Source organism: Protopterus annectens, chromosome 2.part0 (assembly GCF_019279795.1).
Source record: "Protopterus annectens isolate FY-2018-M chromosome 2.part0, PAN1.0, whole genome shotgun sequence".
NCBI classification, from domain to species: Eukaryota; Metazoa; Chordata; order Ceratodontiformes; family Protopteridae; genus Protopterus; species Protopterus annectens.
Window position 1 is genome coordinate 71281328 of NC_056728.1, and position 24544 is coordinate 71305871.

The 24544-nt window shown below is 41.5% G+C and overlaps 1 protein-coding gene across 1 annotated transcript in view; it reads left to right on the forward strand.

Annotated features, from left to right (window-relative positions):
- The window catches only part of PCNT (pericentrin), a gene marked incomplete in the record, with an annotated part of 2997294 nt that overhangs the window by 2464399 nt on the left and 508351 nt on the right, over positions 1 to 24544 (forward strand). Inside the window, 1 exon segment of the mRNA XM_044060288.1 lies at positions 1804 to 1954. Within this exon segment, the coding sequence (XP_043916223.1) occupies positions 1804 to 1954 (151 nt within the window).

The following is a 24544-nucleotide window of genomic DNA, read 5'->3' on the forward strand; positions in this document are numbered from 1 at the left end:
ATGGACCTAATATACAAGGATATAGGGAATCTCCAAACTCTGGATCCCACACAGTTTGGTTTTGTGAAGGGTAGATCTTGCCTGCTTAACTTGGTCGACTTCTTTGAGTCAGTCACTAGAGCTGTGGATGAAGGCAAGGTGGTTCATACAGCCTACCTTGATCTGAGCAAGGCTTTTGATACCTTGATCTGGCCAAGGCTTTTGATACCATTCTCCACTCAGGAATCATAGAAAAACTCACTAAGCTTGGCATGAACCCCTGTATCACTAGGTGGGTTGCAAACTGGCTCATAGAACCCACAGTGTGAAAGTAGCTGACTCCAAGTCAGACTGCTGATTAATCACGAGTGGAGTCTCACAGGGTTCGGTCCTGGGTCCTCTCCTGTTTGGTATCTACCTCTCTAAAGTCCAGGCCAACACGAAGGGACTCTGGCTGACAAAGTTTGCAGACAGTTGCAAGTTGGGAGGTATTAACTCCTCAAGGGATGTTGACATCCTACAGAATGGCTTCACTATGACCAATGACTGGTGTCAGAACCATGACCTTAAGCTCAATGCCAAAAAATGTGTCGTCATCCCCTTGGGAAAAACCCAGTTCCCATGAATTACCACATTGATGGTAGTTCACTGAACACAGAAGGCGTTATAAGAGATCTGGGAACACAGGTTGACAGCAACCTCTCTTGATCACCACATTGCCACTGTGGTTAGAAAGTCATTCTATGTGGCACATCTCATTACTAAGGGTTTTGCATCCAGGAAGAAAGAGGTCATTGTCTCCCTCTACTCTTCCCTCATTAGGCCAATCACCGAGTACCTCACTAGACACCTGAAACAACTGGAGAGTCTGCAAAAGTACCTTACAAGGAGGATCCTAGACCTTAAACACTTGTCTTGTATGGACAGACTCAAAAAAACCCCAACTATTCTCTGTACTTAGAGGTGATCTCTGCTTGACTTACAAAGCCATGTCTGACCCAGCTCTGTTAGCAATGCTACATCTAAAGAAATTCCAATCCCTCCGCACCACACGCTCCAGAGACTTCAACCTCTACCACAATTAACAGATCATGCTGGAGCGACAGGTTCATAACCCAGAGACTGCCCATGCTGTGGAACAGACTTCCCATACATGTTAAGCTAAGCACCTCGCTGACCATCTTCAAGAGAAATCTTGATGAGTGGATGGGAAACAGAAAAGTTACCCCGGGGATAACTTCAGTGGCTCTACTCAACAGAGGCACTGGGAACTAAGGTTGTGTGGCACTATGCCAGGGTAATCCTATGGCTGGCTTGTAAAGGCCCCAGGGTCATTAGCTTAGTACACACCTATGAACATGTCTAACACCACCCTCACAAATGGATTAGTGAAGCTTTCTTTGACAGTTGGGTAGCTAGTTGAACCTGGGCTGTCAGCATTGCAGAGCAGTGCTTTAACTGCATGTTTCCAGAATGCTGCAGGTTGCTTGCCAGTTCTGACAAATGAATGCTTGGCCTTAATATTCATGCTTGTGATCAGTGTATAGTACAAATGTTGCCACTTTGCTCTACATTTATAGGGTTATATAATGTCCCTTCCAAGACAGAGCTCCTCCTGTAAAGAATGAGGTTTATTTATCCCTCCCTCCCTTTGCAGTCCTTTTAATGATGCTTATCTTACCTAATGAGTAAAACAACAACCCAAGTCAGAGTAGCAACCTTCTTTTTTTCCTAGAAAAATGCCTTCTTCTTTTCTCCTAGGCTGCATTCCTGATTTCCTCTGTGTAAACGTATATATAATGGACCTTTTTTATATTCATGCAGCTCATTTTTAAAGAAGAAAGAAAGTGATCTGGATAAGGCAGTTCAGAGCCTGGCAAAAGAACAAAAGAGTAGAGAGGAACTTCAGTCACTGTTGGAACAAGAGCAGCTACGTAACAGGAGGAGGGATGACTTGGAAGAGCTGTACCTACAGGTAAGTTTTGTATTAAAGACAAGTTACATAAAGTTGTGCTGCCTTTTTTTTGTACCAAGTAGTAAAATTTAAAATAAATACAACAAATTCCATTTTTTGCTTCTTATTTGCTAAGGTGTCTACTAGTGGAATGTTTGCAAATCTCCTATGCTTCTTGTTATATTTGGAGAGATCATTTTTGTCCTACCCTAGAAATGTACTGTGCCAGTATAAGCATAGTAGTTAGTACTGGAGCTTCTTTCAGAAAGCTAGTAGATATGCATCCCATAGTAAAATATTGCTAATAACCAGTCAGCAAGAACTGTTGTCCCATTTTCAGAGTTGTCCCAAAAGTTGTAAGCATTTTGTCAGTGTTCATATAGCGCTTTATTACACAGCATATTAACATTCAGACAAAATTAGTCCATTGGTCTTCCTATTTTTTTTTTTTTTTTTTTTTAATGCAGAGTACTACAGTAGTCTTAGTCTGGATTTTGCATTTTATTCACATTGTCTGTTTGGGTTCAGACTAATATTGTTTCATGTACTTAAGTTTGTCTTGATGTTTAGCTATAAGTAATAACATTTTCATCTGCATGATTAGCAAGTTCAAGTAATGTTATAAAATTCTTTGTTCTGATGGAATTGTTAGATTGGGATTTTAATTTTGTAGTACTTGTAGTTTTTCTAACTTTATGTTTTAACCATTTTTCTCATGTGAATTTTCATGTTCAATTAGTTTCAGGACTGTTGTCTTTCCTAGAGAAAATCACAAGGGAATTTAACTCAGAAAGAGCTCATTCTCTGAAAGACTGTCACTCTATTCTCATCATCTTTTTTGAGATGCGAAACGGTTAAAAGGATTTTTACCTTTAAAAATGTAATGTAAATACTAGATCCAGGAGACTTTTAAGTTCTAGTTTAATTGAATTTATATCATAGGTGCATCTGTGACTAGTTTCTTGAGCGTTTTGTAACTCTTAATCTGTTTACAACTCAATTTTCAGGCTAATGTCTTTGAGTCATCGTTATCTTAGGAATATCAGTACAAACTTTGCAAGTTACTGCATTATTACTGCAAGCCTCTATAATAACTATTCGTCTTCTGAGTTTGGCATCTGAACAATTGTAACTTTTTATGTGATGTCAGTCATTTTTATTCTCACTGATGGGTTGGATCCATCTCGGACTTTGCATAAGTTCAAGGTCCTCAGCCAAGCTCGTGGGCATTTTTCCCTACCCATAATGCAACTGTTCTATAAACTCAGAGGTTCCTGTTAGCTAAGCTCTGGGCTAAGTATTGCTAATTCTTTAATTATAATTATTATCTTAGACCTTTCTTTCTCAGTCTACTTTCTTGTTGCTAGTGTGAGTCTTCCTTACCGAGCGCCATATTGTTTAAGTTAGAGGGTCATCTCTGTCGTCCGTTTTAGTTAGAGGCCGATTTTCTCTCCCTTTCTTTCCCTCCTCTAATCGTCCGTTAAAGTTAGAGGAAGGTTTTTGTGTATTTTACAAAAAAAAAAAAGTTTTTCTTTTACTATTTCCCCTTTTCTTCTATTTTTGCTTTAGTGTGTTTCTGTGTGTTTAAGGTACTATGTCTCAAAAGCAGGAAGGGAAACTATTAGCTTTCAAAAAGTGTGAAAAGTGTGGGAAGAAGATTCCCCTTAGTGATTCTCAAATTCTCCATGTTTATTGCTTGGGGCCTCTTCATCTCCAAGAAAATTGCTCCATATGTCACGGGTTTAATTAGAGAGCACTTATGGAGCACAAGAATAAGTTGATTCTAAAGGGTTTATTTTAAAAAACCTTTTCAGAGGCTATTTCTTCAGAGTCATCAAAATTGCCAGACAAGACTTCAAAAAAGGGCATCTTCAGCTCCAAAAGATTCGTTGGAGCCAAGACCAAGAGCTCCTTTACTGTCTACTCCACCAGTATCTGTGGAGCAGAAAGTCATTCCTGGATCCAAGACTACATCGGACCTGACATAACCTTTGGCTCCGACATCATCTGCGTTGACAGGGACTTCACATCGGAGCCGATCACCTTCCCTTGAGCCATTGACTTCCCGGCTCCCATTACCAATGCTGGCTAAATCTGGATCCCCATCTCTTTCTGCTTGGTCTACCATGAGCTTATTCAATGAAGACATGGCTAGGGTTGTGCATAGGTTGCTGAAGCCTCAGGACCTGGCCAAACTTCTGTTGGATCCAAGCCCAAAGGAATCGGATCAGACGCAGTCCACCCCTCTAATAACTGTTCCTCCTCCAATCCGTCCTTTGGTTTTGTAGCTGGAAGACTCTGATCTCCAGATTGTGACTGTATCGGCTTCAAGACCATCAGTTTCCTCGGAGCAGACATTCGCCATCAGTGTTTCCCTCCATTCAGAGCAGGACACCTCTAGGAGCCGACACTCTCCTGTCTGATCCTCAGAGCCAGCTCTGATCTCTCTGGATCCGACTCAGCCTCTTGGGGCTTCGGTGCGGATGAGTTCTGCTCCTGCCTTGTCTTCAGAGCTTCTGTCACCGGTTCCACAGATGTCTTTGGCTCCGACAGCCTGTTTGTCAGATCCGAGGGAATCCTTGGGGCAGTCTGCCTTCAAAGTTATAAGGAGGGTTTTGACTCCTACCAAGTCTACAGCACCTTTCAGTAGATCTTTCTCCCTGTATAGGCCAGTTGTCTTCATCCTCTCAGGTAACCCTCCCACAGGATTGCAGTGACTCCAGGCCTCAGGTTGTATGCACCAAGCGACCCCCCCCCCTTCTGAAACCTCTCCAGAGCATCCCACTGAGGAGGTCCCTCGGAAGAGGACCTGCAAGAGAAAGCACCTTGTAACTACCTAGAGGTATGTCGCATCAGACACTAATCTCGATGAGGCTGAAGGGTCCCCTAGGTCACCTCTTGAAGATGTCTCCTTTGGAGACATCCTGGAATTGTTAAAACAGAGAGGTGACTGACAGTCCAACCTCCCCCCCCCCTTCGCCTGAGGAGTCAGTTTATCTGAAGGCCTTTGGGTCTTGCTCTTCCTCCTCTTGGGTGACTCCTCCTCCTGATGAGCTTATGGACTTAATTTCTAGGAAGGCTTGAGAGACCCCAGATTCCATACCGGCTACTCCTAGAAGGCCAGACAAGTTCATTACTGCCCCTAAGGATAAAGAGTTTCTGAACAAAGGAGTTGCAGTTGATGCCATGGTTGTGTCGGCGGTCACTAAAACGGAGCTATCGGAGACCAGCTCCTCTATCCATCCTCCTCATAAAGTCTCACGGACTATGGATAGATATGGGAAGCGAGTGTTTCATTAGCGACCTTTGCCCTTCGGTCTCTGAACTGTCTTACCCACTTTACTAGGCTACAGAGGGACCTGTAAAGGAACTCACAGATTTCCTCCAAGGAGCTGTAGCTGATGCAGTAGCAGATAAAGTTAATGCTCAGCTCTCCACCCTCAATTCTGTAGTAAACTCTTCCATGAGGCTCATATCGTATACAGCAGATGAAACAAGTAGAGCTGCCAGTTCAGGTATTGCTCTTCGGTGAGGGCTTGGATGCATCTTTGCAACTTTGCGAAGCCGTTCAAGTCTACCTTCATTAACGCCATACCTGTCAACTTGTTAGAGCAAAAAATCTGGATAAACCCATACATAAAAGTAGGACAAATGCCCAAAAATAGGGAAATGTTTTAAATATTACTCTTACCAACTTCGTTGATAGAGTAACAGGCTTTGCATTAGCATGAATTTTCTGAAGGGTATGATATCTGAAACTCAAATGCATGTCATTATTTTCTAACTTAAAATCTTTAATAATTTCCCAGTAGACCACAGTTTTATGAAAAACTAACTAAAAATATGAGGCAAAAATCTGGACATTCTGTGAAAATATGTACAGTTGAGAGGTATGGTTTAATGCCCAGTTTGACTGCTCCTATCTTTTTGGGCCGAAAGTGAAGGAAACGCTCACCAGGTTTGAACAAGAAGACAAGACCTTGTTTGCCATTGGGAGCACGTTTTTCTGCACCCACCAGACCCTTTCTAAAGGGTCAGAGGGGTAGTGTAAAAATGTGGTTCAGAAAATCTTTCCATGGCACACAAGGTGAAAGTTCCCCCAGGGGTAGAGGGGGAACAATAATGGTAGACGCCACCCTCATGGCAGAGGATGCCCACATAATCAGGGCTCCAGAGAATCTTTCTTTGGAGGGCCGTATCAGTGCTCCTGAAGGAGTGCCCGGTTGCTCGCCTCTGGAGGCAGTCGGGGGTTGTTTGTCTCTGCACCAAGAAACCTGGCAAAGCATCACAAACGACAGATGAGTGCAGAGTATAATATCCAGGGGATATGTCATTCCCTTCGCCTGTCCTGTTCCTATAAGCAGATCAGTTCTGGATTTTCCACCCAGTCAAAGGGAACAGACAACCTTAGAAATTCAAAAGTTGCAAAACAAAAGTCATGCAACAAGTCCCCCGCAGACCAGAAAGGATCCGGAACTTACTCAAGATTTTTATTGGTTCCAAAGAAAACAGGGGATTGGAGACCCATCTTGGATCTCAGCATTCTAAACAGGTCTGTGAGAACGAGCAAGTTCGGATGGTAACACTATGGTACTTCCACTATTGGAAAAAGACAGTTGGATGTGCTCCATAGACCTTCGGAATGCATACTACCACATTCTAATGAGCATGTGATCCAGAAGGGTTTTACACTTCTGGCTAGGAGTCAGTCACTTCCAGTTTCGAGCTCTGCCCTTTGGTCTCGCTATAGGCCCCATAGTGTTCACCAAATGCATGGTACTAGTAGCAGCTCACCTGAGACGCAAAGGATTCTGTATTTTTCCATATCTGGACAACTGGCTCATCTCTGCCCTGACCAGGCATCTTCTTCAGAAAGCCAGGGACTACACACTTCAACTTTGTTCATCCCTTGGAATCACCATAAGTTACGAAAAATCTGCTCTAGAGCCATGTCAATCCTTGTTTTCATAGGAGCACAAAATCACAACAATCACAAAGCTTCCCCAAGGAAGAGTACATTATCTTCACTGTTATGTAAGGTTGCTGATCAACAAGAGCGAGGTTTCTGCCAAACTAGTCCTACAGGTTCTAGGCTAAATGGCTGCTTTAATTGTGCTAATACCACTAGCACGACAACATGTGAGAATCCTTCAGTGGCTACGTTCGACACAGTGGTCTTTTTGGTATATTCCAGTGTTGCACAAGATTATACTAACCAACTCTTGCAAAAGAGACCTTCACTGGTGGCTTAACTCTCCCCTAGTCTCTCAAGGCCATTTCTTTCTCCCCCCTCAGCCCCAAGGTACAGTGACCACAGAGGCGTTCCAGATTGGGGGGGGGGCATTATCTGGGGAACACAGTCCAAGGCACTTGGCAAGAACACGAGGCCCATTTGCACATAAATGTTCTAGAGTTGCGAGTGGTGCTCCTAGCATTGCAAGCATTTCAGAACTCTCTCCCTGTAGGTACAATTCCAATTCAGTCAGACATGTCTCTGGTCTGGTATGTAAACAAACAAGTGGAGAACCAGATCTTACCCCTTATGTTGAGAAGCCCTGAGGGTCTCACAGTGGGCAGAGGCCTCCAACCACTTTCTCATAGCAATGCACATTCTGGGGCAATCCATTGTGATTGCAGACAAACTGAGCAGAGCCATTCTTTGGCCACATGAGCTGTCCCTCAGTCAGAAAGTGGCGGAAGAGATCTTCCGCAAATGGGGCCAGCCTTGCTATGATCTCTTTGCATCACCCATCAATGCCAAGTGCAGCAAATACTTTGCCCTGATCCCCCTGGCAAGAGACTCACCAAGGGATGCACTTGTTCACGATTGGCCCCTGGGACTTCTTTATGCTTTCCCACCAATACCTCTGATTCCCAAATTTCTACAGAAAGCAAGCTTGCTGGAGACCACAGTAATCCTAATTGCTTCCTATTGGCCTCGACAGATATGCTTCCCTTTTGTCTGGCTTCATGTACAGAAGGGACCATGGATCCTGGATCCTGGATCCAGTTCCAGATCTAGTGACACATCCATCAGAAGAACTTCATCCCAGACTACACAGTCTTAAACTGACAGACTTCCCATGATAGCCAGGTTTCCTCTGCTTTCTCCTCCAGTAAAACACATTTTGCTGTCTTCCCATAAGAGCTCAGCTCGGAAACTGTACAACAGCAAATGGCAAAGATTTATGGTCTGGTCTAATCTTAATCACATAGATCCATTCACAGCACCTTTAGATTCTATTCTGGAATTTTTAGCCAAATTATTATCCTCTAAGCATCCGTACATAATTTTTAGCCAAATTATTCGGTGAGGGATTTGCTGCAGCTACCATTAGGGTTCAATTAGCATTGATTTCTAATTTTCATATAGGAGGTAATGGTACCGCTGTAATTTGTAACAAACTTTGTAAAGCATTCCTCAGAGGTACTTCGTTGATTCACTGTCCATACAGAAACCCTATTCCACCTTTTGACTTAATTTTTTTATTGTCAAAGCTTGTTTACCCACCTTTAGAACCTTCTGCTACATGTGATTTGAAATACCTATCATGGAAGACCCTTTCTTTAGTAGCTATAACTTCAGCAAGAAAAGTTTGAGTTACAGGCCCTATCCTCTAAGCATCCGTATATAATTTTTCATAAAGACAGAGTCTTTCTGAGAACGAACCCTTCCTTTTTAGCTAAGGTGGTTTTGGAAACTAACCTCAACCAGTCTATTGAATTACCAGTGTTCTTTCCAAATTTTCAAAACAAAGGAGAGTATACGCTCCACCTTTTAGATGTTCATAAACAATTAAGTTTCTGTTTGCACAGGACATCACAATTCAGAAAGTCAGATCAGCTCTTTATCTCATATTCAGACATTAGAAAAGGCCAGCAAGTTTCTAAGGTAACACTATCCAATTGGTTATCACTATGTATGTCTTTCATATACAATTCTAGTGAAAAGACCATCTCTAATCCTATTTGAGCTCATTCTACCAGGTCAGTTGCTATTTCAGTGGCTTTCCAAACCAGATTGCCCTTAGACAGTGTCTGTGTTGCGGCAACATGGGTTGCTCACTTCTAGCTGGATTTGATCTCTAGGCGTAGAGCATCCTTTGGTTCTGAGGAATATTCTCCCATGAGCCACCCAAGAATTATGTAGCTAGGGACGCAGCCCTGTCAGTGAGAATAAGGACGAGATTGACAATATCACATAAAGAAGTTATGCACTTACTGTAACATTCCATGTGTGTTGCCCATCTCATCCTTTATTCTCACAGCCCACCCACCATTCTCCCTCCTGGCAAACCATGTAGCTTTAATTGGGTCTTTATAGGACTCTACAGCCTCTGGGGGGTATGTCTTGTGTAATCTGTTTGTTACATATTCTTAGTAATGTATACTTCTAGTCATTACTGAAGGGCAAACAAGATCTGAGGTTGTAGAACAGTTGCATTATGGGTAGGGAAAATGCCCACGAGCTTGGCTAAGGACCTCAAGTTTATTTAATGGCTGAAGCGGATCAGATCCCTACCCATCAGTGAGAATAAAGGATGAGATGGACAACACACATGGAACGTTATGGTAAGTACATAACTTCTTTTTTTTCATCAGACATCAGTTCCACTAACGTTAAACATTGCCCATGCATTTCAGACATTACTTGATGTTATTTATTTATTATTTATTTTACATTTGTTGACTGGGATAGTCCGACTGGATGCATGTCATTTTCAGCGGAGGCCTGGGGAGAAAAGCTCCAAACTAGATACTACAAAATACTATTTTATATATACATAAAAATCAGGTTTTACAGTTTCCAGACAGAAGTACATTCATTACAGGAATCAAAACATGACTCGTCGCACAGGTTAATACAAAGTTATTAGGTTGTTAAGCAACTAACTAGGATTTAGTCATTTAAAGGTACTTATGGCAAGAAGTCCTCATGGCACACAGTTGAGGGAGAAATGTTAATCAGGGGTAAAGCAGGGACATATCCATCATGTTTTAAAGTATAGAATGAGATTTTTCTTGAACTGGGATAAAGAGGGTTCTGATGTTAGGTCATCAGGGAGTGAGTTCCATGTTTTGCTTACAGAGTTGGCAAAGAAATCATCCCCAGCTGCATTGTTGGATTTGAGCATATGAACTAACATTGTGTTAGAAGACCAAAGCATCTTGAGATTCTGGTAGGGGGTGATAAGGCTTTTGAGAACAGGTTTGTATTCTGAGTTGAGAATCTTGTGGGCAGTTGCTAGTTGTTTGACGTTAAGTAGATTGGGTAATTCAAGCCACCCTAGCAGATTAAGGTTTAGACAGTGGTGGGTTCTATAAGCTGTACCAGTGGCAAATCTAGCAATGCGATTATAGCAGCTAGTGAATTTGTTTGTCAGTTTTACTCAAGTTTGTGAGTAAGGGGGAGGCATATAGAGCAGGGTAGAGAGTAGGTGTGTGCGGGCAATAACAGTCCTAGCTAAGGGAGTAAGGAAGGGTTTAAGCTTGTATAAGGATCCAAGTTTTTTATTAACTGTTTTAATTGTATGGTTAATGTACAAGTTAAACTTAAGGTTCTTGCCAATTATTACACCTAGGAGCTTAGTTGAGGGATCTGGTGAAATAATGGTACCGTTGTTCGAATTTATGGTGGAAGTAGGTACAGCGGACCTTTGAGATGGAGAGAAAAGCAGAAGCTTGGTTTTATTCGGATTTAATATGAATCTATTAAGAAGCCAGTTTCCAACTGTATTAAAAGTTTTTTGAGATAAAGACTGCAGTTCTGTTAAGGATGTGGCCAAGCATATAAGAGTTGAGTCATCCCCTGTATTGAATGCAGTTAGCCTCTGGGATGACTTTGTGTAGGTCATTTATAAATATAGAGAATAGGAGAGGTCCTAAGATAGAGCCCTGGGGCACTCTTAGGGTGATGGGTAGCAGGGTGGATAGGTTGTCCTTCCATAGGATTGCCTGTTGTCTACCACTCAGGTAGGATTGAAACCATTGGATAGTCTGGGTGTCTAGGGAAATGGTTTCCAGTGTTTCTGTACGTATTTGGTGGTTTACCATGTCGAAGGCCTTGGAGAGGTCTAAGAAGATGGCTGAGGAAAGTTTATTAATGTTACGGTTTTGATTTATAATGTTAGTGAAGGAGAGAAGGGCAGTGGTGGTGCTGTGGTCTAAACCCATGTTGGGAGTTTGCCAGGAGATTGTTTGAGAAGTTCGTTCAAGAGTTGTCTGTGTATGCATTTTTCCATAATTTTGGCAAGTGAAGACAAGATAGCTATGGGTCTATACTTAGAGAGCTTGGATGAGCTGCCTCCTTTATGAAGTGGGATAATGTGGGATATCTTCCAGATGGAGGGGATGGAAGCTTAGGATGTAGGTTCTATTGATCAGGATGGATACTGAGTAGGCTATAGCATCGGCTGCTTTTTGTAAATACTCTGCTGGGAGGAGGTCAGCTGATAGGATAGTTGGTTTTAATTTTTTAATTAGTTTTCGGATAAATGATGTTGAGACTGGTTGAAAGTTGAAGGTAGTTTGGGCACTAGGTGTAGTAACAATTGGATTAGGGCTGCCATGGGATAATTGACTAGCTTAGATGCTGAATAGTTTCTGTAAAGAAACTATTGAAGGCATTGGTAACCTCAACTGGGGGGTTTTCAATAGAAGTTGGAGTAGGGGTGGTAGATTTACCCGGACGAAGTTTGTTTATACCTGCCCAGAAGTTTTGGGGTTTATTCTGGTGTTTCTGTTGTAGTTGACAATAATAGTTTTTTTATCAGTCATTATAGATTTTTTTTTCTCATTCCATAGCTGCCTATATCAAAGTTGATCTGTGGGGTTTTTATTGGCTCGCAAGTTGTCCCAGGTTTTATTTCTAACTGTCATTTATTTGTCTGGTATCTACTGAGATCTGTGGGACAGCTTTTGTTTTAGTCCTGATAGAACAAGATGGGGCATGGTTGTCTAGGATAGCTAAGAATTTGCTATTAAAGTATTTTACAGCTTCTTCTAGTGGCAAGTGTTTTAGGACAGACCAATTACCCTACTTGAGTTCATTTTGGAAGGTGGAGAAGTTAACAAGTTTTTCTTGTTCCTAATTGTTTTATAAGTAGGTTGGTTGGGAATGTTTGCCTTATGCCTGATTATGTAGGTGAGAAAGTGATCACTTATATCGTCAGGCAGTGTCCCAGCTTTGTACATGAGGGGGTGTCTATTAATAAGTATCCAATCTAGGGTAGTTTCTTTATTGTTAGGTTTACTTGACCTAGTGGGGGAGGCTATGACCTGTGTGACTCTATAAAGGTTGATATGGTGAATAGGGGGTTCTGATAAACAGGTGAGCCAGTCTCTGTTAAAGTCTCCAAGAACAATGGATGTTCTTCGTGTTTCATTGTTGCAGTCATCACATTTGGGTTATCTGCCTGCAGGTAGCCCTCACCCTGCCTGAATACCAGAGTCTTGGGATTTCTGCGTCGGATGCTGTTGCTTCTTCCATGACGTCAGGTCGTCAGGGGTATAAAACATGCAGCCGATGTCATTACGTTAGTCTTTCATGCCGTGCAGTGCCCAAAGTAGAAGCAGTTCGCAAGTGCCGGTAGGCCGACTCCTGAAATTTTTGTTTTTGAGTTTCAGACCTGAAGTCTTCTAAAAGATAAGTATCCCATTGGGGATCCTTTTTTCTTGCTCTAACTGATGTCATAAAAAATTAATAATTCTCTTGCATGTGGAAAGCAAATACCTCATAGAGATTTTCATTCTTACTGCGTCACTTGTTTAGGTCCAGACCACGACGTCCCTTGCTGTCGGTTTTGTGCCTTGTTCAACGCTCGAACTATTCATCATCGGGCAATTTTTGTAGCCAAATACTTTCACTGTCGATCTCCTTACTCCGAAATGGTGTCTGTAAGCCGTCCCACTACCGATCTTTTGAAAAAACGTATGGATAAAGACAGAGACAGACCACATAGGTCAAAACTGCCGACGATGCTACCGTTAAGCTAGTCACCAGTCCGCCTCTACTCAGTGAGGTGCTTTCGCAGCCCCTGATACCCACTTCTACAGATTCACAGGCCTCTACTGAGACCCATTCGGAGTCTGGTATGCCTCGAGATGCTTCTTTGACTATGGAACCTGCGGATATCTCTACTTTGGATGGGTCCGGAGCCGCTGTGCAGGCACAGGCTTCTGATGATGTATTCAGGCCTACAGAGTTTCATATTAAACCGACGACTTCTATTCAAGCCAAAAATACTGAATTTCTCAGGCCTAAAGTTCGCACTACGCCTAGGAAACCGATGACCAAAGCGCATTCTCAAGCCCACAGGCCTCAAAAACAAATGATTAGAATGGCTGAAGACCTTATTACCTTAATTAGGGGAAGCCAGCCTTACCCCTCAAAGAGACCTAGAACTGATTTTTCTTCTGATCAGAAATCTGATATCTCTGTTTCTTCTGACTACCAGGACATACCCTTATCTACCTATGAGGATTCTCATCCAGAGAATTCCATTCCCTCTGCTTCCCCTCCAGAAGATTTTTCTTTTGGTGAAACCTTGCATACCCTTAGGGAGCATTTCCGCTGGGAAAGCCAGGACTACTCTCAGTCCAAAAAGTGACTTAGGGAATTTTTAAACCTGCCTCAGCACAGGCCTCTGGCTATCCCTCCTGTTTTGGAGATTGTAGATGATGTTTTCTTGGAATCCAGCCTTACCACGGATACTTTGCCTCCAGCTCCCACAAAACCTGACAGTTACTATAGAGTACCTGACTCTTGCAAATTCCTTTTCAAGAATCCTACTGCAGATCCAGAGACCATTTCCCAAGGACCAAAAGGCATTAAGGCTACTACTGCCAAGAATCCTACCCCTTCTGACAGGGATTCTACAGCTTTAGACAAATGGAGTAAGAAGGTAAACACCTCTGCTACTCTGGTCATTAGGGCTTTAAATTGCCAGTTTCATGTGTTAAAGTATCAGCAGCATATTATGGGGCTAATTAATCAGAAAATGATGTTGATTCCTGACTGTGCAGAACACAAAGATTTACAAGAGTTAATGCATTCTGCTGACCAAGTTGGTAACATACTTTGCAGTGTGGCTTTGATGCTTTAAAAGCATCTTGTAGGGCTGCTGTCACTGGGTCTGTTCTTAGAAGGCATGCTTGACTTAAGGAACAAAACTTGCCAGACCATGTCAAAGCAAAATTACTGGATGCACCCTTAAACCAAGAGCGGCTATTTGGCAATAAAGCAGAAAACGTTCTCAAAAGGATGGAGGAGAAAGCTAAATCTATGCAAACTGTTAAAGATTTCTTACAAGCACAACCACCTAGATTCAGTAGGCATTGGCCGTCAAATAACTGGTCCTTTCCAGTCCCTTCCAGACCTTCTCAGTCCAAATCCAGGGGCAGCAGACCCCAAGATTCAGTCTCAGGTTATGCACAGACCCAAGCAGTGGGGTGCTCCCACGTCCAAAACTGGGAGTAGTAAGCCACCCCCTGTGGTAAACTTGCACAATGACTTATCTGCAACTCCCCCAAGCCTTGCTCAAGTACTTGCACCTTTAGGAGGTAAACTCGCCCTGCATGCAGAAAACTGGGAATACATTACCCAGGACAAATGAGTTTTAAACATTGTTTCCCCAGGATACAGATTCCACTTCCACTCACTCCCAACCCTAAGTGGATGGCCATACCTCCCCCCAAACCAGTGGGCAGAGGCCCAAAAGCAAGTACTTTGTCTCCTCAGCATCAAGGCTATTCAACCTGTCCTAGCAAAACAAAGGGGACAAGGCTTTTATTTAAGACTGTTTCTGGTTCCCAGAAAAGAAAACTCATGGCATCCTATCCTGGATTTATCTATTCTCAACACCTTTCTGGTGGTTCCAAAATTCAAAATGCTAACTCTACAACAGCTGCTTCCTATGCTAGCCAAGGATGCCTGGCTGGCAACCCTAGACTTAAAAGAAGCTTACCTGCACATCCCCATAAGGAAATCTTGCAGGAAATACCTTCGCTTCAGGGCAGGCTGTATGCACTGTCAGTTCTCTGCACTTCGCTTTGGCTTATCTACTGCGCCCAGGGTATTCACAAAGTGCCTAGCTCCAGCCATTGATTTTTGCAGGCAGAGAAGTATTCAGATTTACCAATACTTGGATGATTGCCTGATTCAGACGGAAAGTCAGGACTTGCTACTACAGCACCTGGCATTTGCAAATAGATTTCTAACTTACTGAGGTACACCATCAACGAAAAGAAATTACACCTAGTACCCTGCCAACAGATTGTATTCCTAGGAGCAAGCTTGAACATAACTTCCCAGATAGCATTCCTCACTCCAGAGAAACAAATTTATTTGGCAACTTACTTCAACCTACTGGCCACAAAAACCCAGCTATCTGCAAGGAAAATACTGCAAGCTCTGTGGTTCATGGCCTCTTGCATTCTGTTAATTCCATATGCAAGACTGCATATGAGGAAACTTCAGTGGTATCTAAAAAGTCTATGATGTCAACATTCTCACGACCTGGAAACAGTAATTCCTGTCATTCCTTGTCTAAGGGCAGAGTGCCTTTGGTGGGCAGAGGCCTCCAACCACAACAAGGGACTCTCTTTCACTCTACCCCTGCCGCCCAAACTCTAAAAACAGATGCATCAGACTATGCATGGGGGGCTCATATGGCAGGGCAGTGCATTCAGGGCAAATGGAACCCAAAGCAGATGCACCTGCATATCAATCAAAAAGAAATGTTAGCTGTACAGAATGCTCTGACAGCCTTCAAAGGCCTTATTCTTCCAAGACCATTATTGGTAAAGACAGACAACACCACAGTTATGTGGTACATAAGCATGGGGGAACCCATTCCTACCCACTCTGCAGACTAGCCATGGCTCTGTGGAACACAGCCTTGACCAACCAAGTGCACCTACAAGCTCAATTCCTGCCAGGCAAACTAAACTCACTGGCAGACAACTTAAGCAGAAATCTCATGGACCCACAAGAATGGAAACTGGAACCTAAGATATTCAAGCTTTTGAGGAACAGATGGGGGACACACCAGAGGTGGACCTGTTTGCTTCCCCTCAGAACTATCAGTTGAACAACTACTGCACCAGAACTCCCCACAGCCAAACTTGGAAGGTGGATGCCCTGTCCTTTTCCTGGGAAAGCCTCTCAGTCTATGCCTTTCCCCTTCTGCCTCTCCTCTCGAAGGTTCTACTAAAGATCAAACAGGACAAGCCAAGGACAATTCTGATTGCACCAGACTGGCCATGCCAGCATTGGTATCCTCTTTTGCGCAGTCTGACAGTGCTGCAACCATGGCACCTGCCCCAGACCCCTTCCCTGCTGTCCCAGCAGGGGGGCCAGATTCTGCACCCTCAGCTTCAGACCCTGAACCTTGCAACCTGGCTAATCCCCTGACCTCACCTCTAGCAATCCTCAGTAAGCAGGTGCTGGATGTCATTCTTGAGGCAAGGAGGCCTTGTACTAGAAAATCCTATTCAGAAAAGTGGAAAAGATACTGTTCCTGGAGCCAGTCTCAAGGGATGGGTACACCTGTGCCCAACTTGCATCATTTACTAGATTACTTAACAGAAATGCTCCACAAGGGTCTATCCTTCTCTTCAATTAATATTCATGCCTGTGCCATCTCAGCTCATTATAATAGTGAGCCCACCCCTCTTCTTTCATCCTCTGGTAAAACAGTTCCTTAGAGGGGCCAAAAATTAAAAAAAAAAAACAGGAGAGCTCCCACTCCAGCCTGGGACCTTAACTTTCTATTGGAAAAACTTACACCCCCCCCCCCCTTTGAACCAGCTGCTACAGCAGTTTTCTCATGGAAAACAGCTTTACTTCTAGCCATCACTTCAGCAAGAAGAGTGACTGAACTGCAGGCCCTTATGGCAGTGGAGCCCTTCATGATCTTCCATGCAGACAGAGTTTCCCTCAGGAATAACCCATCTCTTATGCCCAAGGTGGTGTCTAGTGTGGCTTTAAACCAGTCCATTCATTTGCTTACTTTTTTCCCTAAGCCTCAAAATAAAGGGGAAAGGATATTGCATTCTCTAAACGTGCACAGACAGCTTCGATTCTATTTGGACAGGACTAAGCCTCTTAGAAAATCTGACCAGCTGCTAGTCAGCTTTGCTGCAGGGGCAGAGGGGAAGGCCATTTCAAAGCAAACCATATCTAAATGGATAGCACACTGCATCAGTTTCTGCTACAAGCACCATGGAAAACCTAGCCCACAGGGGATAAGAACACATTCCACTAGGGCTACATCTACCTCTACATCTACCTGCTTTTTCCTCAGAGGAGTCCCTACCAGGGACATCTTGGAAGCTGCAACCTGGAGCTCTGTATACACTTTCACTAAGCATTACCACTTGCCTATATCTTAAATCCAGATCTGGATTTGCCACAGCAGTCTTACAGGGCCTGATTGCCAGATCTAATGCTTCTTAATCTACCTCCACCCTTCCTTAGCTTTGGGAATCAACCCAAATGTGGTGACTGCAACAGTGAAACATGAACATAGTACAGTTGTGTACACTTACCATAAATGTAGATGTTAGAGTGTATTCACTGTTGCAATCTTGGTTACCATCCCTCCAGCCCCCTGATTGTCTTTGCTTTCACCTATCCTTTTTGGTTTGGCATGTCTTATACTATGTGTATTTGCTTTTTGCTGGGGGTGTTGCACACCATATAATTGCTTCCTTTTTTGGGTAAGAAAAACTGAAGTAATGGCGTCAGCTGCATGTTTTATACCCTTGATGACCTAACGTCATGGAAGAAGTGACAGCATCTGACGCAGAAATCCCAGGCTGAGGGCTACCTGCAGGCAGATAACCCAAATGTGATGACTGCTACAGTGAATACACTCAAACATCTACATTTATGGTAAGTGTACACAACTGTACTTTTCTTGGGGATGGCTATTTGACAGCCTGCATAGTATGTCTTCTAGAATTTTTATGTTATTACCTGGGGAAATATAGACACAGACTATGTATATGCATTTATTTGTATCGTTATTAAGCTTAGTAATGATAATTTCAGCCTTGTCAACTTGTAATGATTGTGGGGTGACACTGGACATCTCAGCTGTTGTTTTAAATAGAACAGCAACCCCGCCTCCCTTCTTAATGGTACGGTTGGTCCTTAATATGTTATACCCCAGTGGTATAACTTCATTGTCTGATGTTGATGGTTTTAGCCAGGTTTTAGTAAGGCATAGGATATCTGGGAAAGGTGATCTAGTAGGGCATGTAGGTGCTGAACCTTATTGTTTATGCTCCTAATGTTTAGGTGGCTAACCAGGAGTGAGTTAGGAGGTTTGTTTAAAGTTTGAGTGGTAGTATTGGGGCTAGAGGTGTTGGTCGAGAATTGGCCAGGGTTAGGATGGATGTCACCATCCATTATGAGGTTCCATTGAGCTTTAATAATCAACTTCAGGAATTTGATAATTAGGTGTTGGTATCTTTTCGTTTTTGGATTAATGCATCTTGCTCTAAGGGATAGGTGGTGTTGATTATGTGGGGAGTTGGACATTGTGGGTATCTCAAGTGATCTAACTTATTTGGTGCTATCATTGTGCATGTTTGGCCTCTTGGGTAATGGAAATTTAATTTGAAATGTTGCTGTCTTGTGCTATTTGACATTTGTTTTAATCTCGTGGCATGCTGTTACGTTTGGTCTCACACCATCAAATTATCAGTGATGTGTATATCTTCTAAGCCACCAATTGCTTCTACAGCCTTTTTTTTATAATACCTGTAATGCTTATGGAATGCTAACTGGAAGTCTAAGGAAATTGTACATTCCTAGCATATTAAATGCCAACAATTCAGATTTTTTGGTCTAGCTTTCGTTGCCACACACCCTAGTTTAATGTCTGGTTCTGAGAAGAAAAAAAAATTGTCATTTGACATTCTTGAGGCCATTAATTCAGTGGGAACCATGTTTAGTGCTCTCTCTTAATCAGTTTTTTCAGATGTTTTGTAGATTAATACAGATAAGAATCTTGTCTTGTATCACAATAGTGACCAGGCTGTTCAGCCATGCTACTCGCTGTAATTACTTCTTAATAAGTAAGCTTTTTATACTGTTCAATTTTTGCACTGATTTGCTTCTCAGAGGTTCTCACACTTTCTTGGAAAAATGTATCACTGGCTTTAGCACCAGATTTTATTGTTATGCGATGTTAGTTCTAGAGAATGTCTTAAGCTTGTAACTAAATCTGCATAATTATGCAAAGCATTTATTTCTGCTCTGGTGATGTACATTATTTCAGATGTCACTGTGACTATGTGACTGCTGCTACAAGCATGTTCAGTTTTGATTTTGCACTCTGAATTTGTTTTACCATTCCTAGCTTCTCAGAAGTCTGATGGGCTGACAATTCACTTTAAGTGCTGACATTTGAAAAACTGTCTTGTGTGTATATATTCAGCTCAACAGTTTTTGATTGTTTGGCTCTACCTGGTGGTCAGAATGTTGTAACACTAAGCACAGTTTTCTGTCACATTAAACCCCAGTACTTTAGAAGCTCAACAGAGAAGGCCAGTAGACTTTTGCGTTTGTGGGTAAATTTCAGTAATTGGCTAGTAAGTGTAGTGCCTGGCTGCCTGGAAAAACATCAGCTGTAAAAAGTGAGGAAGAAACACTTACTGGGGAAAGTTCTGCAGCTGTTCAGGAAGAAGCAATGCAACCTCCAGATATGACTTCCAGTAACCTACAGGAGGGTAGAAGACAACTGCACAGACCTGATTAAAATAAACAAAACACTGAATGGAGTATATCAAAACAAACAAAAGGCTGGAAAAAAAATGGATGAAGCTATAAACAGATACTCAAATAAGGTGAAAAGCTGCAAATATCAGAAGATGACATGAAGAAAATGCTGGCTGAATATGAGGCTGTTCAGGAAGAGATGTTTCAAAAAATAATATAATTAGAGGACAGAGTACATAAGGAAAACCCAAGATTTTCAGCTATACCAGAGAAGCTGGAAGGAACAGACTACATTATTTTTATGAAAGCACAAATAAGCAACTGGACTGGTATTCCACAGCAGGAGTTGTTAGTTGAAAGTGCACATCGTATGTATGCTCCAAACCCAACTATGAGAAAGCAAATTAGACTTTTAATAGTAAAGATGCAATCCTACCAGCAGACGAAGTTGATTCTGAGAAAACGGTGGCAAAATACTAAAAGTGGGAGACAACAGAGTATTTTTGGAGAATTATTACTCATTGTACACCAGGCAGAAGAGGAGTAAATTCATTCCACTATGCAGAGAATGTCACAACGCAGGAGTGAGATTCAAACTGCTGTACCGGCTGTCTTCAATGTATTCTTCCTGGAGGGACAAAATCATTTTTGATGAAGTACATGCTAAGGAGGAAATACAAAAGTTTGTCCAACAAAAGGTCAGCTGTGAAACGGGAGGAGATTCTGCTTCTTAGTCTTCTGGTAATTAAGACCAAAGAGAGACTGTACCTGTGAAACCTTTTCCACTGTTTGTATGGAAAATGTTGGAGAGAGGGAAGGGACCGCAAGAGCTGACTAGAAGAATCAAGAGTTCATTGAAAGTGAAGTAGTGACAGGCTTTGGGAGATGGAGAGGGACAGTAATAAAACCAGTAACGTAATATGGGATTACAGTGCAATAATTATATCTGTGAAATATGACAGAAAAAGAAAATCTGGAAATATTGAACTTTTTCAGAATTTGTTGGACTTGTGGAGGACTCTAAAGTATATGCTCTACGTCATGTCCTTAATGTTTGGAAAAATGTTTTGGGGATGGAAATTGAGGGGAGAAAGTTAAATGTAAGTAAAGAAAACTTTTTTTTTTCTTTATAGTACTGTTTTTGTGCTGTATGGTTTTCTTTGCATGCTATAACATTTTCTCAGTTAAAATGTAATGGGAATTTTAAGTAGGTGCTGCTGTTCTTTTGTTTTACTTTTTCCCTTCTCTCCTTCAGTTTAAAAAAATGTTAAGCACTGTAATGTAAAAAAAAAAAAAAGCCTGGTTAAAAGAGCATGATAGAAGAAAAAAATAATGTGCTTGTTCTCATTCTTGCATAGGGGAATGACTAGATTAAGGACTTTACATTGATTTAGAAATAAGATTCAAGAGAAAGCAAGTTGATGAAAAACAATATTGAATATTATGAGGCTTTTTTCTAGCAAATGAAGGTGTGCTTAGTAGCAGTTCTGTATCTGACCCTCATGTCTCCATGGAAACAGTCTGATAAAGAGAAATTGACTGTCTGGTTCTCATGTCTCCATGGAGACAATTGTATAGTGAGAAATTGGCAGTCTGATTCTCATATCTCCATGGAGACAATCTGATGGAGAAATTGGCTAAAATCTGGTGGAGATTGGCTGTGGGGGGGGGACTGGTTAGGAGAGAAAGCATTCAGGGATCTTCCCAGCTGAGAGTAAGACAAAACCAGTTAGCACTTAGTAGAAGCACAGGCTGCACCATATGTCTTAGCATGGATAATCTTTCTTTTAGGTTAACTCATGTTTGTGAATGTGGCTGTCAGTTTGGGACATTTGTTCCTATTAGGGGGGTAAAACTTCAATATTTGAAGATGCATATAGTTCTGTGTGTTAGTATTAAATTAATAGGTTTTAGGGGGTATTGGGGGATTGTTTATTTTTGAGAGCTTTCAATAAAAGAAAAAGTTTTGTAAGATGTGACATAGTCTCAAATGGATGTGACGAGAGAACTATATAAAAGTTCAACCTGGCAAACAGTGTATGCATGTAACACAAGCTGGAACTAGACATTTAACAAAAAAGGTGTTGTACATAAAAGGTGGGAATAATAACTTTTTGATGCCACTAGTGATGTTTTCTGTAATGACTTTAAATGTGAATGATCTCACAGATAAATAAAAAAAAAGAAAGAATAGTGAATTGTATTAAAATTTAGAGTGCAAATAGCTATGTTTCAATAGACACACTTGGAAAGAACTACACATGAGACTGATAAAGAAATGTTTTCAGGGTGGTTATTCAGCAAGGGAAAGAGGAGTGTTAATATTAATTGCAAGCGGACCTCCAATAGTGATATAAGAGGATAAAAATGATAATAATGACAGATTTGTACTGCTAAGGGGCTATGGCAAGGGATGAGGGTTATACTGGCATGTGTTTATATTCCACCTAAAACTACTACAGTGGAGCTTAAGACAATTTTGAGAGAAATATTTTGTTTTCAGCAAGGAATATTACTTACAGATGGGGACTGGAATTTGATTTGCAACAGTGAAGATGTGCCTGGGGAAACCCAGAAGGGAAAGTATAACAGAGGAGGATAGCTTTTTAAAGAAATTTGTGAAAATATTTGGCATGGAATATGTTAATTTAGTAGCAGGAGTTCGGAGTTGTTGTTTTTCTTTTGGCTTTTCCCGGTTAGGGATCACCACAGCGGAACTCCGGTCTGCTAATGATTGACAATAGATTTTTACGGTGCCGAGGTACCAGCTCGACTGCCTACCTTCAACAAAGGCATGCCCATTCACGCATGTCTTTTGAACACTACCCAACTGTGGAGAGGACATGCAGACTCCACACAGAAGGCGCTCCAGCCAAGAATCGAATGGGAGAACCTGTTGCTGTGAGTCGACAGTGCTACCGCTGCACCACCCTGGCTTATTCCCCATGATGTAAAAACTGTGCTAGGTAGACAGATTTTACATTTCACAGGAACAATTGCATTTAATTGAAGGTCTTGATACTCACCCAATAACTATTTCAGGTTATGCACCAATAATAACTAAAATAAAAACACAGTGTAATGAAAGAAAAATGAGACATTGGGGCTTTCCCACCTATTTGTTGAAAAGAGAGGAATTTAAGGAATGGGTAGTGGGGATTATCCAGGAGCTATTCAAGAGGATATTAATTACTTCTGAAAATATAGCTAGGGAGTGGGATAAAATTAAGGTGGAGTTTAAAAATATGGGGGAAATAAAAGAAAGGGAGCTATAGTTAAGTAACAAAGTAACAAGAATTATTTAAAGGGACTGGCAAATGTTGACATGTTGCAGAATAGGGGAATCTCTCCGAACAAGAAGAGGATCAACAGCAGAATGCTAAGCATAAAATAAGGGATTACCTCGATAATATACGAGTTTAGAAAGATTGCTCTTAAGCAACTAGCACGACGACTCGTGCAACAGCAAATAGAAATGGCTGTCGCCAAGCTTAGGGAGCCTGTAACAAGGAAGGTAACGAGATCCCTATGAAGATATTAGAAAGATTTTGGAAATTTTTATGAAAGTCTATAAAGCAGAGAAATATGGAAATCAAGAAAAGATACAAATGGAAATGTTTATGGAAGAATTCAGTATGCAAAGGTTCCAGGTAGATGAGGCTCAATTACTTAATGGTTAGGATAGGAGGAGATGAGATTAAAATTGTAATGTATAACCAGTTTGGAAGCTAGTAGGGAAAAACTTGATAAAGGTCTGGAAGGTTTTGTTTAACAGTATTTTATAAGAAGTACCAACATACTGGAAGAAAGCAATGGTAACTATAAATACCTAAGGCGGGTAAAAATCCATCAGATCCAGCTTCATGTAGGCCTATTTCTATACTAAACCATGATTATAAAGTGTTCATGTCTATAATGGCTTAAAAGAATCGCAAAATTAATCCCAAAATTGATAGATATGAATCAGTGTGGTTTTGTGGAGGGGAGGCAAACATTTGAGAACACAAACAGAACAGTGATGATCCAGAGAGAAGCAGAATTTAAGGCAGAGAAAGCATTTGACAGAGTAAGCTGGGACTTTGAGTAGGGCAATGGAAGCATTTGCATTTCCTGAAAAAAAATTTTAAGGTTTATTAGGAATGTATATGAAAGATCAGAGGTGAAAATTCAACTGTGAGGAGTCCTTTCTGATAATTTGTTTGAGCAGAGGAAACGGACAGCGATGTCACCTTTCCTCTATGTTATTTGCATTGTATTTAGAACCATTGGCAAAGAAAATAAGGGACTCAGAAATTCAAGGATTTAATTGGTATGGTAGTCAAGTAAAGCTGGCTGTATTTGCAAATATTATTTTATACCCGACAAAACAAGAAAGAGACATTACACTGTTGTGGAACATTTTGAGAGAGTTTAAAATCTTTTCCGGATGCAAAAATTAATGAAGCTAAAACAGACAGTATTGGTAAATTTTGTACCTAGATATGAATTGGTTCAGTAATCATCTTATTTTTGGGGACATGATAAATGAAGTCATGAAAGGAGGTACTGCCAGCCCAGCTATCTGGAATTTTGTAAATAATTATATGTCATTTGTGAATATCAATATGATTCAAATAAGATGATGTTAATAATACCTTGCATTCAGAAGGAATTTTTTGTGGGCTCAGAGGAATGTCCTAAACAAGAGGACTCTCTCTGTGACCCCAGAGCAGGTCTGAGATTTTTTAACAGATGACTCAGATGCAAAGCTTGGGGGAGCTCAATGGAAAATGGAAAGATACAAAACAACACAAGAAGTCTGTCTACAACATACACATATCAACCTGAAGGAAATGTGCAGTCAAGTTGCGCAAGTTGCATTAAAGGAATTCCTTCTTCCTTCT